General features: G+C 40.2%; 1 protein-coding gene across 5 annotated transcripts in view; it reads left to right on the top strand.

Annotated features, from left to right (window-relative positions):
- The window catches only part of LARP4 (La ribonucleoprotein 4), an 81,102-nt gene that overhangs the window by 25,095 nt on the left and 36,870 nt on the right, over positions 1-19,137 (top strand). For all 5 annotated transcript variants that reach the window (XM_030816581.1, XM_030816583.1, XM_030816582.1 and 2 more), the window contains 7 exons: positions 3,408-3,555; positions 4,582-4,737; positions 6,155-6,230; positions 11,170-11,306; positions 13,521-13,624; positions 16,250-16,360; positions 17,398-17,451. In XM_030816581.1, coding sequence (XP_030672441.1) covers positions 3,408-3,555; positions 4,582-4,737; positions 6,155-6,230; positions 11,170-11,306; positions 13,521-13,624; positions 16,250-16,360; positions 17,398-17,451 — 786 coding nt within the window. The remainder of the gene's footprint in view (positions 1-3,407; positions 3,556-4,581; positions 4,738-6,154; positions 6,231-11,169; positions 11,307-13,520; positions 13,625-16,249; positions 16,361-17,397; positions 17,452-19,137) is intronic.

The raw sequence follows: 19,137 nt of genomic DNA, 5'->3' as shown, positions 1-19,137 counted from the left end.
CACCCCAGAGTTTGAGGCTACAGTGAGCTATGGGCACACCACTGCACTCTAGCCTGGAGAACTGGCTGTCCTTTTTTTTTTTTGAGACAGTTTCACTCTTGTCGCCCAGGCTGGAGTACAGTGGCCCGATCTTGGCTCACTGCAACCTCTGTCTGTGAGGTTCAAGCGATTCTCTTGCCTCAGCCTCCCGAGTAGCTGGGATTACAGGCATGCACCACCACGCCCGGCTAATTTTGTATTTTAAGTAGGGACGGGGTTTCTCCATGTTGGTCAGGCTGGTCTTGAGCTCCCGACCTCAGGTGATCCACCCACCTCGGCCTTCCAAAGTGCTGGGATTACAGGCGTGAGCCATCGCACCCAGCCGACCCTGTCTTTAAAAATAATAAAAATAAGAATGTTTTACCTCAATTTACAGTTAACAAAATTGAGGCTCAGAAGAGTTAAGAAATTTTGCCAAGGATCACACAATAATAAAAAGTTCATATTAGAGCTGTTTTTGGATTCAGGAGTGACTCCAGCATCTCAATCATTGTGTGTTTAGATAATGATTATTAAACTACCTTGAGGCCAGTTGCAGTGGCTCACTCCAGTAATCCCAGCACTTTGGGAGGCCGAGGCGGGTGGATCACCTGAGGTCAGGGGTTTGAGGCCAACCTGACCAACATCGTGAAACCCCGTCTCTACTAAAAACACAAAAATTTGCCCAGCGTGGTGCCGGGCACCTGTAATCCCAGCTATTTAGGAGGCTGAGGCAGGAGAATAGCTTGAACCCAGGACGGGGAGGTTGCACTGAGCCAAGATTGCACCACGGCCCTCCAGTCTGGGCAACAGAGCGAGACTCCGTCTCAAAAAGGAAAAAAAAAACTACCTTGAAATGATGATTTTGCTTTACTAAAGCCACATAACTACTCTGCATAGCAACTCTATGAGTAAGAGGTATTTCTAATAGGTGTATGGCCCTTTCACTGTATCTTTTTCATGTACAGATCTTATTTACTAGATCAATATTGTACTCTTTGTATTTATTGGGATTTAATGTTTGATCTCTGTTTCTGAGAGCTGTACCTTTACCATTTGCCATCTTCTTGGGTAGGCACCTATCTGGTATTCTCAGAATGGAGGAAGGAGAGGGAGAAAGTAAGTATGTAAATACATACATTTTCTCCTATTGAAAAATGCTTAATGTCAAATACTGTTGACATGGCAGGAGAGCTTGGCTATCACAAGCTACTCAGAGTTCTGTTCTGCTATCAGTCAAAAATTATGCTGTACCCAGAGAGCTTGAGTTTATCACCCTTAGGGGTGGGCTTCGGCATCTTCCTTATCTCTCTTATTGTCACCTATGGCATCCGTGCCAAAGCTCTCTAGGAGCCAGGAGCTGGGTCTTACTGAGGTGGACCTCAGCTTTGCCTGCCAGCTCTGCAATTCACTTCCTAGATGATTTGTTCCCCTGGGACACAAACTACTAGTTTGTCACTGGAGCTTCTCTGGGCCTCTCTCAGAATGGGATTAACATAAAGGAGTGGAACTGTTCAGCAGAGGTAGGGAGAAATAAGTAAGTTCCCTCCTCCTCAGCTTCTCTTTCCCACCTCCCCTTGCCCATTTCCTCCTCCTTCCCCTGCCGGATTCCAGGGTTACAAATAGAGGCTTATTTCTTCTGTTTAATTCCGTAGTTACTCACCCTCGTTTGCCCTTCTCTAGAATCTCTCTACTCTCATATTGCATCCCGTTCTGTACCTCCTTCTCCCCGCCCCCACCCACTGTACCCAATCGTCTTCTTGACCAAGAAGGAGGACAGGAAGGGTTGAATGTCAGGATCAAATGTCAGGATCCCCCTCCCCTGAGGGAGGAGGATAGGGAGATCTCCGCTGAGGCTGCTGTCTCCTTCCCACTGTCCTTTCTGCAGGTCCTCAGATGGCATGTTAGGGTGGGCTTGCTGCTGGGTAGGCATCCTACCCCCAGTCCACAGTGCTTAGCTGTACGTCTTATTATGCTGTAATGTTTATTTTTTAGGGCATACATATGAATAGCAAGTTTTGTTCAAATAGATTATCCCCCTCCCCAACACACAAATAAATTATGCGATACCTAAATTCCCACATCACATTCACCAATCAATTCAGCTTCAAATCAGTGACTACCAAAGGCAGAGTGGTGGGAGAGTACTGCTCTCCTGTGGGTACAAAACAGGTGTATTTTCTTTAGAGAATTTTGAAACAGTAATAAAAATGACTGAAAGGTATACGCTTGTTATCCTACACTTAGAAATTCTAAAGCGTATAAGTGATAAAATACTCCTTACTACTTCCACCATTTCAAGGCTCAGCCCCTGCTTTCAAGATGTGAATGAACCTAGGCTTGGAACAGGGCATTATGTTTGGTTTTTGTGTGTGTGTGTGTGTGTTTTTCTTTTTTGAGACCGAGTCTCACTGGCTCCCAGGCTGGAGTGCAGTGGTGCAAACTCAGCTCACTGCAACCTCTGTCTCCCAGGCTCAAGCCATTCTCCCACCTCAGCATCCCAAGTCGCCAGGACTACAGGCGCCCACCAACACGCCCGGCTAATTTTGTATGTTTTGTAGAGACAGCGTTTCTCCGTGTTTCCCAGGCTGGTCTCGAACTCATGAGCGCAAGCCTCCCAAAGTGCTGGGATTATAGGAATGAGCCATCGTGCCCTGCCTCAAGAGATCACCTTAAATGGCACTATTTAAAGTAGTTATGCTATGGACATTAAGAAAATACACTTGCAGGACAGATGGAAAAAAAAATTACAATATAAAGCACATCACTGCTTTTATCTTGGGATAAAATTTCTAGTTATAGAATTGTTCAGACTCAAGTCTCTATCACAGTTTAGATGGCAATAAAAATTTATAATATTCTGGAAAATTACTGTAGATAACTAAAAAATTTGCTGTAGATGCAAAAATACACAAGTGTCTCAAAAGTTATGTAAATAGTTTAAATTTTGTGACATTTGCAGGTAGGTTGGGGTAAAGCAGTATTTCTATTTTATTTATTTTTCTGAGACAGGGTCTCCTCTGTCACCTAGGCTGGAGTGTGATGGTGTGTTTATAGCTCACTGTAGCCTTGAACTTCCTGGGCTCATGTGATCCTCCTGCCTCAGCCTCCCAAAGTGCTGGGATTACAGGCGTAAGCCATTGCACCTAGTCAGTATTTCTATTTTAATATTTAGAGATACCTGTTTTTTATTATATAGGAAGCTAAATTTTATATAGATATTTCACATTTTCAAGGTGATCAAAAACTTAAATAGTATTTATTATTTGTTAAATATAATTATTGGGTTTCTCCCCCACTTATAAGTAATGGAAAAGCGATTTTATCTAAATCTGTAATTTTCATGCTCTGATTTAAAAAATTTACAAATAGATCCTTCGATTATTTAGCAGGTAACATCTAAAGGAACTGGTTTAAATCCTAATGCCAAAGTATGGCAAGAAATTGCTCCTGGAAATACTGATGCCATCCCAGTAACTCATGGAACTGAAAGCTCTTGGCATGAAATAGCAGCTACATCAGGTGCTCATCCTGAGGGTAAGTCTTAAATATTTGGTCATAAAAATCACAGTTTGGTTAAATGTATGGCCAAGCAAGTTTACCAAACTTGAGATACATCTCGTTTTTTTTTTTTTTTTTCTTGAGACAGAGTCTCGCTCTGTCACCCAGGCTGGAGTACAGTGGCGCAATTTTCGCTCACTGCAACCTCTGCCTCCTGGGTTCAAGCAGTTCTCCTGCCTCAGCCTCCCGGGTAGCTGGGATTACAGGTGCCTGGCTTTATCTCATGCCTGTAATCCCACACCCGGTTACCACACCTGGCTAATTTTTGTATTTTTAGTAGAGATGGGGTTTCACCATATTGGCCAGGCTGGTCTTGAACTCCTGACCTCAAGTGATCCACCAGCCTCGGCCTCCCAAAGTGCTGGGATTACAGGTGTGAGCCACCATGCCTGGCCAGGATATATCCTTTGATTATTTGATTAAGTATATTTATCAATTTTTCTTCCTTTAAACATACTGCATCCAGCATTTATAAGTGTTTAACATGTAGTTTGTATATAATTCTCATTTATATCTAGCATGAATAGATTGCCACTAATTTCAAGTAGTAGCTGTGTCTTTGGGTCCAGCATGCAACCCATCTATAATAATGATATTTATAAATTAGTTTGTATCTACCATCATTGACTCTGCTATTTACTCACTCTTCGACCTTGGGCAAATAACTTAATTTCTCTATGCTTTTTTCCCTCCATCTGTAAAACAGAAGCAATCTTAATTACAGCACAGGATTTTGTGATAATTAAATGAATAAAGTGCATGGAGTAGTCTGATACATGGATAATGCTATATACGTTTTAGCAGTTGTTGATCATTTTAGTTTATCCATAATTGTCAAAACTTATCTCCCTCGGAATGATAACTCTTGCTTAAAACCATGCGGACATATTCCAAACTGGTAAAATTCCTTAAAATCTTTTTATAGGTGACATACTGCCCAGAGTTCCTGAAAATAGAATTTAAATAATTCCCATTTACTTTCAGTGTCTGTCTTTAATACAGGTAATGCAGAGCTCTCAGAAGATATATGTAAAGAATATGAAGTAATGTATTCTTCGTCTTGTGAAACCACAAGAAATACTACAGGCATTGAAGAATCAACTGATGGGATGATTTTAGGACCAGAAGATCTGAGTTACCAAATATATGATGTTTCTGGTAAACTTTATGGTTTTATTGTTAAAATGAGAATTCAGTACAGGACACCCCCCACTCATAGTCTTATCCTTGTTCTGATAAACCTATGGCATTATTTTCTTATTTGAAAAGAAGGTTACGTTAATGAAATGTTAGTTGATTGTTACATTGTTTTCAGATAACATGACGTTTGTAATGTTAAAAGATTTTTTATGAGGGTTCTATTAAAGGAGAGTATGAAATTAAAGATAACAGAAAAAAAGACGGGGTGGCTCTTGCCTGTAATCCCAGCTCTTTAGGAGGCCGAGGCGGGCAGATCACTTGAGTTCAGGAGTTTGAGACTAGCCTGGCCAACATGGTGAAACACTGTCTTATACTGAAAAAAAAAAAAAAAAAAAAAAAATTAGCTGGGCATGGTAGCATACACCTGTAATCCCAAGATCATGCCACTGCACTCCAACCTGGGTGACAGAGTGAAACTGTGTCTGAAAAAAAAATTTTATGTATCTATATATAAACAACTGCCCACTTTGAACATAGAGTTGAAGTGATATGGCAAGCAGTTGGTGTTTTTTTGTTGTTGTTTTTTTGTTGTTGTTGAGAGGGAGTCTCGCTCTGTTGCCCAGGCTGGAGTGCAGTGGCATGATCTTGGCTTACTGCAATCTCTGCCTCCTGGGTTCAAGTGATTCTCCTGTCTCAGCCTCCTGAGTAGCTGGGATTACAGGCACGCGCTACCACACCTGGCTAATTTTTGTATTTTTAGTAAAGATGGGTTTTCACCATGTTGGCCAGGCTGGTCTCGAACTCCTGACCTCAAGTAATCCACCTGCCTTTGGCCTCCCAAAGTGCTGGGATTACAGGCGTGAGCCACCATGCCCGGCCTTTAAGTGCTTTTAGTATTGTGCATTGTTAATTTTTTGATAAAAATAACCTTAAACTAATATGAAATGTATCTGATGAAAGAATATCGAGGTTGAGAGAAATTAGTTAGACTTTGAACTGTCTGAATTATAAAAATAATAAAAAATGCAATTTGGGCCAGGTACAGTGACTTATGCCTGTGGCCAAGGTAGGAGGATTGCTTGAGCCCAGGAGTTTGAGAACAGTCTGGGCAACATAATGAGAGCCTGTCTCTACAAAAAAATAAAAATAAAAAATTAGCTGGGTATCATGGCACAAGTCTGTGGTCCTAGCTACTCAAGAAGCTGTGGTGGGAGGATCATTTGGGCCCAAGAGGTTGAGGCTATACTGAGCTGTGGTCGCACCACTGTACTCTAGCCTGGGCAACAAAGGGAGACCCTGTTTCTCTCAAGCAATAGCTTTGTGGTGAATTTTGATTGTAGATACTTTGTGGTTTCTGAGTACAACAGTATGTCAGATTTATTACCTCTACTAACATGCTATTAACTTTTTTTTCCTTCTTCTTTTCTACCATCAGGAGAAAGCAATTCAGCAGTTTCTACAGAAGACCTAAAAGAATGTCTGAAGAAACAATTAGAATTCTGTTTTTCACGGTATTGCTATTTCCCCTTTATTGAATTTTATTAGTAGATGTAAAATACGTGTGAAATAGAGCACAAGGATGGTGATTATTATTTAACTAATTTTTTTTTTTTTTTCTTGAGACAGTCTCATGCTGTCGCTGGGCTGGGGTGCAGTGGTGTGATCTTGGCTCACCGCATCCTCCGCCTCCAGGGTTCAAGAGATTCTCGTGCCTCAGCCTCCAGAGTAGCTGGGATTACAGGCGTGCGGCCACTACGCCCGGCTCATATTTGTATTTTTAGTAGAGATGGGGTTTCACCATGTTGGCCAGGCTGGTCTCAAATACGCAACCTCATATGACCTGCCCTCCTCTGCCTCGCAGAGTGTCGGGATTACAGGCATATGGCACCACACTCGGCCACTTATCTAGATTTAAAAGTGTAGGGCCGGGCGCCGTAGCTCACGCCTGTAATCCCAGCACTTTGGGAGGCTTCGGTGGCTGGATCACCTGAAGCTAGGAGTTCGAGACCTGCCTGACCAACATGGAGAAACCCCATCTCTACTAAAAATACAAAAATTAGCCAGGCATGGTGGTGTGCGCCTGTAATCCCAGCTACTTGGGAGGCTGAGGCAGGAGAATCACTCGAACCCCGGAGGCGAAGGTTGTGGTGAGCTGAGATCGCATCATTGCGCTCCAGCCTGGGCAACAAGAGCGAAACTCCATCTCAAAAAAAAAAAAAAAAAAAAAGAAAAAGTGTAGTCTCCAATCTGATATGCAAAGGATCTATTCTTAATGTAAAGATAATGAAGTTTGCATTGGATGTTTTTTCTATGAACATACTCAATTTTGGAATTGACAAAAAGTTATTTCTTAATGCATGGTTTAGTTGATTCTTGTAACGTTAATCATAGAGTCATTTTTGGCAAAATAGTAAGGAGTTGGACAGATAATTTATATTGCCAATGTCTTCTATTAAATAAGGAATCCTTTTCAGGCAAACATTTGGAGAGGTCTTATTTACAGATAAGAATAATGGGCCAGGCGCAGTGGCTCATGCCTGTAATCCCAGCAGTTTGGGAGGCCAAGGTGAACGGATCATGAGGTCAGGGGTTCAAGAACAGGCTTGCCAACATGGTGAAGCCCTGTCTCTAATAAAAAATACAAAAATTAGCCAGGTGTGGTGGTGGGCGCCTGTAATCCCAGCTACTCGGGAGGCGGCAGCAGGAGAGAATCGCCTGAACCGGGGAGGTAGAGATTGCAGTGAGCTGAGGGTTATTCCTGGGCTCCAGCCTGGGCGGCAAGAGTGAAATTCCACCTCAAAAACAAGGAAACAAAAACATTCATGTGGTATTTACTTTAGTCTGTACTTTGGGAGGCCAAAGTAGGTGGATCACATGAGGTCAGGAGTTCAAGACCAGCCTGGCCAATATGGCAAAACCCCGTCTCTACTGAAAATACAAAAATTAGCGGGGTGTGGTAGCGTGCCCCTGTAGTCCCAGCTACTGGAGGCTGAGGCAGGAGAATTGCTTGAACCCAGGAGGTGGAGTTTGCAGTAAGCCGAGGTTGCAGCACTGCACTCCAGCCTGAGTGAATTTTACCTACTAACTAGATCGTTTATGGGTCTGCTTCTATTGTCTGGGTTTCTTCTCTTGAATTATCTGTCATAATTTACTGCCTTTTTGTATGTCTTGTAAATTTTGATTTTATGCTGTACATTACATACAACAGAACCATAGAAGATGTAGGTGATATAACTCTAGACAGAGTTTGAGCTTTTTTTCTGTTAGGCAGAGAGTGAAATGTTGATTGCTTCAATCCAATCAGAAACTGAGCTAGGTCAGGGCTGAGCAACAGTTTTAAATGGACTCAGTTCTCCTTTGATTTAGCTCTATTTCTTCTACATGGCCCTTCCAGGCTTTTGATTTAGAGCTTGGCAGTTTTGTGTCACCCTAATCTTACAAAACCAAGGAGATTTAGATCTCTAGTACAGAGGTTTGAGATTTAGCTCTTTAACTTCCTACCCCATACTGCTTGAAAATCTGGCAGTGTCTTGGCCCGGAGCAGTGGCTCACACCTGTAATCCCAGCACTTTTGGGAGGCCAAGGCTGGCAGATCACCTGAGGTGAGGAGTTCAGTATCAGCCTGACCAACATGGTGAAACCCTGTCTCTACTTAAAATACAAAAAATTAGCTGGGCATGGTGGTATGCACCTATAATCCCAGTTACTCGAGAGGCTGAGGCAGGAGAATCACTTGAACCCAGGAGGTGGAGGTTGCAGTGAGCCGAGATTGCACCATTGCACTTCAGACTGGGGAATAAGAGCGAGACTTCGTTTCAAAAAAAAAAAAAAAGAAAAGAAAGAAAATCTGGCAGTGTCTCATCGGGGAGACTTCGTTTGCCGCATTTTTGCTTGCACTGGGGCTTAATCACAAGACCACATAGATTTTACTGTCTTTTCAGCCTGACTCCCAGTCTCCCATCTTCCTCCTTAAAACTCAGGAAACATCTTATGGGGAAAATCAGCTGTATTGGTGGCTCCCATAATTTCCATTCATAATTCTAGTTCTGTGCCCATTACACTTACCACATACTTGTACACAACTGCCTGGAGATCTGCTGGTTTCTGTATTGTCCAGTAGAGTCTGAGTCAAGATCTGCAAATGCTCTCAGGAAGGAAAGATCTTCTTTGGGGCATTTTAGTCATTTTGTGCTTGAAGCTTCCACAGCTTTCCCAGATCTCCAAAAACGTGATTTTTAAAAAAAATTTTTTGTAGTTTATCCCAGCCTTTTTAGTTGTTGCAGTGGAAGCTCCTACTTGTCATGATCCATCACATCCTACTCAGGACTGTGATATAGTTCGAACCAGCTGGGTCATTGACATTTGTAGCTCAGCAAAATTGCCGTTAATACATATCAGTTATTACTCATGAATAATCAAATCTTAGATGTTATATCCATTAATTTGATTTACTTCTGACAAGGTACAGTTTCTTTAGCTAAGAGTTGAATCACTGTTTAAGAACAGACCTGCTAAATTTCAGAGTTCATTTAGGCTACAGCTTTTTAGTTTTGCAAAAATCATGTTTATAGTTGTCTTATTTTCAGATTCTTAAGGAATATCTGTTTTTTTTGTTTTTTTTTTTTGAGATGGAGTTCTCACTCTGTTGCCTAGGCTGGAGTGCAGTGGCACGATCTCGGCTCACTGCAATCTCTACCTCCCGGGTTGAAGTGATTCTTCTGATTCAGCCTCCCGAGTAGCTGGGAGTACAGGCACGCACCACCGTGCCTGGCCAAGTTTTGTGTTTTTAGTAGAGACAAGGTTTTATCATGTTAGCTAGGCTAGTCTCAAACTCCTGATATCAGGTGATCCATCCACCTTTGCCTCCCAAAGTGCTGGGTTTACAGGCGTGAGCCACCGTGCCTGGCCTCTATTTTAATAGAATTTGAATGTAAGGGCCTTTGAGCCTGCTCCTTGCCAGGCACTAGGCAGTTGAAATACATTATTGATTTAACAACAACGATCCTTCATGGAACCTATATTCTGACTGTGAGAACACAAAACAAACATAATAAATAAGCAACTCAGGAGTATGTTAGGAGATAAGTGCTATGGGAAAAAATTAAATGCAAGGACAGGAATCAGGAATGCTGGGGTGGTTGCAGTTTTAAATAGGGTGATCAGTACAGTACTCTTTGAGAAGGGGGCTTATAAGCAAAAACTTCCAGCTATTTATAGCCGGACTGCTTCAAAGAATATTTGATGTGAATAGCAAGGTGTGAATTTGATGTTATCTAAGTTTATTAAACAAGATTTTACATGTAAGATGCAAGTGTTTGCATCTTCTTTTTTTAATGTACCTTAAAGAATCTTTTGTATTAATATTAAATATATGTTTTTTCTTTTTCTTTTTTTTTGTTTGTTTATGTTTTGAGATGGAGTTTCGCCTTTGTTGCCCTGACTGGAGTGCAGTGGCGTGATCTCGGCTCATTGCAATCTCCACCTTCCAGGTTCAAGCGATTCTCTTGCCTCAGCACCCCGAGTAGCACCCACCACCAAGCCTGGCTAATTTTTTGTATTTTTAGTAGAGACGGGGTTTCACCATGTTGGCCAGGTTGGTCTTGAGCTCTTGACCTCTAATGATCCACCCGCCTCAGCATCCCAAAGTGCTAGGATTACAGTCATGAGCCACCGCGCCCAGCCAATGTGTGCATTTATATAAGCATGTTTGACTTAAATAATTTAAAACATGTATTTTGGACAGGGTGCAGTGGCTCACGCCTGTAATCCCAGCACTTTGGGAGGCTGAGGCAGATGGATCACGAGGTCAGGAGATCGAGACCATCCTGGCTAACACGGTGAAACCCCATCTGTACTAAAAAATACAAAAAAAAATTAGCCGAGGGTGATGGCGGGCGCCTGTAGTCCCAGCTACTCGGGAGGCTGAGGCAGGAGAATTACTTGAACCCAGGAGGCGGAGCTTGCAGTGAGCCGAGTTTGCGCCACTGCACTCCAGCCTGGGCGACAGAGCAAGACTGTCTCAGGAAGAAAAAAGAAAAAAGAAAAAGAAATGGAAAATCCTTCTTGAGTCAGTTCGCAGTTCAGCTACAGTTTTTATCATGCATATTCTAATATCACTGATGAAGTATTTATAAGATGGAACTCTGCTGTATATAATGTTTTGTTAAAATGCTACTTGTAATATTAAACCTCTTTATATATCAGTATAATTGTCCAATATTGTGCTAGATGTGTTTGGGAATTGAGATATATATATATATTACATTAGTATCTTTTGAGTTCAACTTTAACAACTTTTAGAGTTCACTGAAAAGTTTAGTGTTATTTCTGATAGAATAATCTTATTTCCATGCATTTAAAAAGTAGGAAAAGTGAGTAAGATACCTCTTCTTGTTAGATGCTTTTTAATAATTGCTTGTTTTATAGGACTATTTTGTTTATTCTTTTCAGAGAAAATTTGTCAAAGGATCTTTACTTGATATCTCAAATGGATAGTGATCAGTTCATCCCAATTTGGACAGTTGCCAACATGGAAGAAATAAAAAAGTTGACTACAGACCCTGATCTAATTCTTGAAGTGTTAAGATGTATGTAAAAATACCTTTTAGCTTTTTTTAAATTTTAAACATTAAATGTTATTTTGACTTCTGATCATATAGGGAATTATTTTTACTGCCCCCTCCCCACCCCCTTATTTTGTTGTTTTGTTCCGAATTCTCTCTCTCTTTTTTTTTTTTCGGGGGTTGTGGTGAAGGACAGGGTCTCACTCTGACACTCAAGCGGGAGTGTGATGGTGCAAATCGCAGCTCACTGCAGCCCCAAACTCCTGGGCTCAAGCCATCCTTCTACCTCATAGCCTCCCAAGTTACTGGGACCCCAGGTGCACGCCACCACATCCGGCTAATCTTTAAATTTTTGTATAGAGGTGGGGTCTTGGTATGTTCCCCAGGCTGGTCTTAAGTTCGTTGGTTGAGTCAGTCCTCCCACCTTCCCAAGCCTTATCTTTATTTTTACTGACTGGTGTATCTATAAGCCACCACCCCACCTCAGTCTTACCGTTATTTTTACTGACGTGTGTGTGTGTGTGTGTGTGTGTGTGTATCCCGCTCAGCCTCCCAAAATGTTTGGATTATAGGTGTGGGCCACCACCCCCGGCCTATATACAGCTTCTGTGTAACAATTCTGTACCTTGGTTGTTTATCATCATGCCCACTTAAGAAGTATAAGCAATGAAGTCTCATTTTTCTGGAGTGTTAGATATGTATCATTATCACACAACCTTTAAAACAATCTCTTTCAAGTTTTCGAACCCAAATAAGAAGTCTATTTTTCGTGACAGTTCAATTTACACCATATACCTGCACCCGACCGAAATATTTGTAACAAACTTGTTTCTAATTTTACAACCTACTAATGAGTTGCTATGGGCAATTTGACAAATACTGCTCTGAAGTTTGGTAATGAATTTTTATTTCTTGATTGAAGCTTTAAGAATTTTTGCTGGATTTTGTGTCTTTTTTTTTTTTTTTTTTTTTTTTTTTTTTTTTTTTTTTTTTTTGGAGACGGAGTCTCGCTCTGTCGCCCAGGCTGGAGTGCAGTGGCACGATCTCGGCTCACTGCAAGCTCCACCTCCCGGGTTCATGCCATTCTCCTGCCTCAGCTTCTCCAAGTAGCTGGGACTACAGGCGCCTGCCACCACGCCCGGCTCGGCCTCCCAAAGTGCTGAGATTGCAAGCGTGAGCCACCGCGCCCGGCCTGGATTTTGTGTCTTGTATCAGTATTTCTTGGTAACCTCTTAAGAGTGGGTTTTGTTAACTATTTGACTGAATAAGGCAGATCTTCACTTTTATATGAGATGTGTTGAAAATGTTTAAAAGTTAAATATAGCAAGTCTGATAATAGACTTACATTGGAATAGATTTCCATTTCCAGAGGATTACAAACATTTATGGAATATTACAGAGGATTACAAACATTTATGGAATATTACAGAGGATTACAAACATTTATGGAATCTCTCATTGGTTTGTAGAGACATCATTTCTTAAAATGACTCAATCTTGTCTACATTAAAAGTTGGCAAAGAGAGGCAGAATCTCCCGCCTGTTTAGGCTGGAACTTGGCACTTATTATACCTATGCCATCACACTTAACTGCTTATTTTATTCTGTATACTTACCTGCTCATGGAGATCTGGTATATTAACTCCATGAAGGGACTATTTGCTACTACGTTTAGTATAATATTTCCTCATAATCAGCATTTAAAAGATGGCTTTTGGGTTTCTGTAGTAGTATGCAAGATTAAGTTGAAATCCTGGATAGCTTATAATTTGCATATAGTTCTTGGTTTAAGGGCTTCTTGAACTTTAATCTTAGGAAGAATTTCTTCACATATCAGATTTCATTACTTTCCTCAGCATAGTGTTTGGCCAATGAAAGTACACTAATTTCTGTTAACATCCATTTGTTATCTCCTCAATGAAGAATTTGGTTGTTACATACAAGAAATTTCCCTTATTAGATATATGTTGTATGCTCCCTGAAGGCAGTGCCAAAGTTGCTCTGTAAGTACTCGAATGTTTTTTTCAATGAATAACATTTGACAGTGTTCTTTACATATAAATCTCCAAAAAAATTGTCATACCTATAATCTTTGATTCTACAACTTAGTTTCTTAGGATATTAACCCAGCCTCTGCAAATTTACTCGGTTGGAAATTAAAATGAATAGTTTTTTTAATGGCATTAATAATATCACTATTTGTCACGTTTGAATGATACCCTTTCTTTTAAATTTCAGCGTCTCCCATGGTACAAGTTGATGAGAAGGGTGAGAAAGTGAGACCAAGTCATAAGCGTTGTATTGTAATTCTTAGAGAGATTCCTGAAACAACACCAATAGAGGTAAATTATTAATAATTGTTAATGCTCTATGTTCTCTGTTTAAATTAAAAGAGGTTTCTTCTGCCTTTCATGGCAAAGAAGAAAAATTGGAAGAGGTACACAAGCAAAGCGTAAGTCAGTGCCTTCATCAGTTACTGTGAAAAGGTTAAATACTAATTTGTTTCATTAATTCTGAAGTACTAGGATGGTATAGAGAAAGGAAAAGATATAGTTCTATTTTCTTAGAAGGGTAGACAAAGTATTGCAGTGAAACATTCTGAATTTACTAGATTGATTCAATGGCAACTAATATATAAATAGGCTATTTTGGGAACTTGAGAATTCATCTGTAAGAATGAATGATAAACTAGATTTTGATTAAGGATTCAAGAGGCAGGGCCGGGCGCGGTGGCTCATGCCTGTAATCCCAGCACTTTGGGAGGCTGAGGCAGGCGGATCATGAGGTCAGGAGATGGAGACCATCCTGGCTAATATGGTGAAACCCCATCTCTACTAAAAATCAAAAAATTAGCCAGGCGTGGTGGCAGGCGCCTGTAGTCCCAGCTACTTGAGAGTCCGAGGCTGGAGAATGGCATGAACCTGGGAGCTTGCGGTGAGCTGAGATCGAGCCACTGCACTCCAGCCTGGGCTACAGAGCGAGACTCTGTCTCAAAAAAAAAAAAAAAAAAAAAAAAAAAAGGATTAAGGAGGCAGGACTAACCGTATTGTTCAGCGAAATATTATATAAAGCAAAGTTGCAGTCATAGAGATGGTATGGTACACATACTGGAATAAAATAACATTTGAATGATACATTATAATCAATTTGACAATTAGATTCTCCCGTTATTACTTGGCAATTATTTAAAGCCAAAGGTTTTATTACCTGTTTTTACTGATGAAATAACTGATAGTTAGGATGGTTACGTAGCTTGCTCAAGGATACAAGGGCTCTTAAATGACAGGAGTTTGGGTTTGAACATGATCTCTCTGATTCTAAAGCCCATGTTTCATAATCACTGTGCCACAGAGCTTCATGTTAAGTTGCCATGATAAGGTGATATACATTAAAGAAGATGAGGATAATTAGTAACTGACATTGTAATTGATCAGCTATTTAGAATAGAACGTTATTTTGTTTTATTTTTTGAGACAGGGTTTCAGTCTGTCACCCAGCGTGGAGTGCAGTGGCACAATCAGGGCTTACTGTAGCCTTGACCTCATGGGCTCAAGCGATCCTCCCACCTCAGCCTCCTGAGTAGTTGGGACTACTGGCGCATGCCACCATGCCTGGCTAATTTTTGTACTTTTTTGTAGAGATGGGGTTTTGCCATGTTGCCTAGGCTGTTCTCAAGCCTCTGGGCTCAAGCAGTCTGTGCACCTTGGCCTCCCAAAGTGCTGGGATTACAGGCGTGAGCCACTGTGCCCCATTTCATTATCATTTTTGCAGTTATTACAATTCATATTCTGAATACATAAAGAGTTCATACACATGAAAAACAGTAAATAAAACAAGGCACCAAATGTTTTGTTGGGGTTTTGAGGAGTTTTTGTTTTTTGCTTTTAAAATTTTTTTTCATGTTAAGAAATTTTTCCTCAATCAATGGTTTTCTGAGACAGGTCTTGCCGTGTCACTGAGGGTGTAGTACAGTGGTACAATCATAGTTCATTGCAGCCTCAAACTCCTTGGCTCAAGCAGTCCTCCTACCTCACCCACCCAAGTAGCTGTGACTACAGGAGCCAGCCACCATGCCCAGCCAATTTTCACTTTTTTTGGTAAAGATGGTGTCTGGCTGTGTTGTTCAGGCTTGTCCTGAGCTCAAGCAATTCTCCTACCTCAATCTCCCAAAGTGCTGAGATTACAGAAGTGAGCCACTGAGCTCTCAGGCTGCATTTGACCTTTGCTATTTCAGTAGATATTTTCTTTCCTTCTGTTACTTCTTAAGGATACTTAATGTTTGCTTAATTTTTTTTTTTTTTTTAATAAGCTGCTTTCAATCCATTAACAGTTTTACCATTTTGACTTTTGGTAGTCACCCTTTTTCTGAATCCATATAACTGTTGGAGTTTCTGTTTATATTTATACCAATTACGGAAAAGAGAAGATATGTTTGCACGTTAACTGATATATGTGTTGTAAGCAAAGCAACTGGATTAAATGAGAATGCATGAAAATTTGTATTGCCTAGAAAATGTTAATGAAGGGTATCACTTGTCCTGTGGGGGAGGCCAGGCAGGAAAAGGACAGGGGAGATTTCACTAAGCATTTAGCTTGCCACTGGAAGTGAAATACTTATGCTTTGCTGATTGTAAAATAAATCATCCCAAAATCGTGTACAAAATACATCTCCTGGCCAAGTGGAGTGGCTCGTGCCTATTATCTCAGCACTTTTGGGTGCTCAGGCCGAAGGATCGCTTGCATCCAGGAGTTTGAGACCAGACTCAAATATATCTCTTATTAACTCTGTATTCGTTTTGAAACACAGCCTATCCTCAGTAGAAAAATGGGCAAAAGTTAACAAGTGAAGTGATAGAAAGGACCAAAGACATGAAGATATGCTTAACATTACTAGTAAACAAACCAACAAAAAATGCCAATTATTGATGTATTTTTTAGAGTTAACTTAATTTTCTTTTTCTTTTTAGGAAGTGAAAGCTTTGTTCAAAAGTGAAAACTGCCCCAAAGTGATAAGCTGTGAGTTTGCACACAATAGCAACTGGTATATCACTTTCCAGTCAGACACAGATGCACAACAGGTAAAAAGAAAACATTTTTCTGATACAAGTCCATCCTAGTGGCAAAATAAGTAGTAGTATATTTTAATTGAGAAAATGTGTGTTTACACTGATGTTTATCAAGACTAGTGAGTACCTTGGTCACCCTTTTGCTTTTGCTCAATTGGTTTCCTTTTTGATCATCCTAAAGTTTTTCAGTTTTGATTTAGGAAGTTTGTTTTCTGTCGATAAGAATATTAACATAACAATTTTAAAATTAACATAGGGATCGAGAACCACGTACCTAGTGGTCTTTTTAGTATATAATAGGTCTGCAATAAACAAAATTCTTGGAATTTTGACTTGATGGTTTTATTCTTTTTTTTTTTTTTTTTGAGACAGAGTCTCTGTCGCCCGAGCTGGAGTGCAGTGACGCAATCCCAGCTCACTGCAACCTCCACCTCCTGGGTTCAAGTGATTCTCCTGCCTCAGCCTCCCAAGTAGCTGGGATTACAGGCACCTGCCACTATTCCCAGCTAATTTTTTGTATTTTTAGTAGAGACGGGGTTTCACCATATTGGTCAGGCCGGTCTCAAACTCCTGACCTCGTGATTTGCCTGCCTTGGCCTCCCGAAGTGCTGGGATTACAGGCATGAGCCACTGCACCCGGTGATGGTTTTATTCTTAATTGTTAACATGTCTTAAAGAGAAATAATCCTTTGAAACACAAATATATCTGTGATAAGAGTGTTTAAAAATCACTCACGGATTTTTATTTTTTAAAACAATTTATTAGAAAGTTGATCATTTTTAAATTGGTTTCTGGGGATATTTTGGGTCTGTTTTCAATCTTAATGCATTTTGTCTGCAGTAATCCATGGTGGCTTTTCTACAATAAATATGAGCTGTGGTTGAGAAGGCGTTACATTTTTACTTTTTCATTCCCTGTCCACCTGCACAGTGGAATCACCTACATAATTTTGTTTTTATAGTTTAATACTAAACTCTCAACATAATAAAGATGACTTTACTGAAATGTTTGAATGCTAATGAAAGTTTTTTTTGTGCTTTGTTAACAGGCTTTTAAATACTTAAGAGAAGAAGTTAAAACATTTCAGGGCAAGCCAATTATGGTAAGAAATAGAAGAGATCAGTGTGAAACCGGAACAGGTTTTGGTTCTCTGTATGAGAATTTTAAAAATACAGACAGATAATATTTTATAAAAACCCATAGTGACTTTCAAAATTTTCTGGCTTGTGCCAGGTGTGGTGGCTCACACCTGTAATCCCAGCACTTTGGGAGTCCAAGGCAGGTGGATCGCTTGACGCCAGGAGTTCGAGACCAGCCTTGCCAATATGATGAAACCCTGTCTCTACTAAAAATAGAAAAAATTAGCCCGGTGTGGTGGCACACGCCTGTAATTCCAGCTACTTGAGAGGCTGAGGCAAGAGAATTGCTTCAACCCAGGAGGCGTAGGTTGCAGTGAGCAGAGATTGCACCACTGCACTCCAGCCTGGGCGACAGAGCAAGACCTTGTCTCAAAAACAACAACAACAACAACAAATTTCTGGCTTGTATTATGTGCTACTTCAGAAAATTCTTTGATAAGCCGTAAAAATACTTCGTGTACGGCAATTCTTTACAAAGGGGTAACTTCAAATAGCATGAAGTTTAATTAGATGCTGATTTACAATATATGAGATAATTCCAGATCTCAAAATGAGCAATAGGAGTAATTTTTAGTAACAGAGATGAAAAATATTCACAGTACTTTCAACCTCATCTCAATTAACTGCATCACTACGTTAACATACAACCATTTGGAAACCTAGGGATTGTCATTGATGACACTTGATCACTATCTTCACATGTCTAATCTGTTTTCAGGTCCTGTGAAAATGCTTTCCAAAAATCTCCCATTGTTTCAGCTTGAACACTTGGAGTAGCCTCTTAACTGCTGTGTTATCAACTTTCCCCCCCTTAACAATCTGTTCTTCACATTGCCACCAGAGCTAGTGTTCTAAACCATAATCCAGTAACATACACTTAGTTTGACTTGATCCTCATTCCCTGTGTGCTGTAGTTATACTTATTTGTAAATGTAATACATTATTCTTGCTAATTCCTCTGTGTTGAACTGTGTGTCACTTTCTGTTTTAAAACTTTACGTGTATTGACTCATTTAATCCTTACAAGAACCTAATGAGATAGTGCTTTTGTTTTCTTCAGTTTCCTAGTGAGAATAATAAGACATGAGGGTAACCTACCTAGTTTCACATAACTAGTAAGTGGAAGAACTAGGATAACAGTGACTTGCATTTATTAAGAGGTTCTAAGAACTTAGCATATTTAAATCTCATTATTGCTGTGAAGTAGGTGGGATTATTAGTTTCCATATTACAGATGAGGCTGTTTTCTAGCTGTCATTCTACCTCCTCTGTCTATGATGTTCTTCTCCGTTTTATCTTTCCCTGCTTTGAGGCTTTTATAAAGATATTCTCCTGAGTCTTCTTAATAGCTTTAAAGTTTTAAAGTATTTCAGAAGTGGGTCTTTGGTATATCTGGAATTAATTTTATATATAGTATAAGATAGGAATCTAGTTCTATTTTTTCCCATATATGGAAAGACATTTATTTCAACACTTATTTCTATTCTTCTGCAACTTCTGCAGCTATGAGATTTATTTCAGATTCTCTGTTTTCTTTGAGTTCTGCTTCCTTGAACCAATATGGCTGTTTTGTTTTGTTTTGTTTTTGAGACTGGGGTTTCTTTCTCTCTGTCACCTAGGCTTGAGTGCAGTGGCATGATCCCGGCTCA

Source organism: Nomascus leucogenys, chromosome 8 (genome assembly GCF_006542625.1).
Source record: "Nomascus leucogenys isolate Asia chromosome 8, Asia_NLE_v1, whole genome shotgun sequence".
Taxonomy (NCBI): Eukaryota; Metazoa; Chordata; class Mammalia; order Primates; family Hylobatidae; genus Nomascus; species Nomascus leucogenys.
The sequence above is the reverse complement of the archived record's forward strand: the minus strand, read 5'-3'. Positions and strand labels throughout refer to the sequence as shown.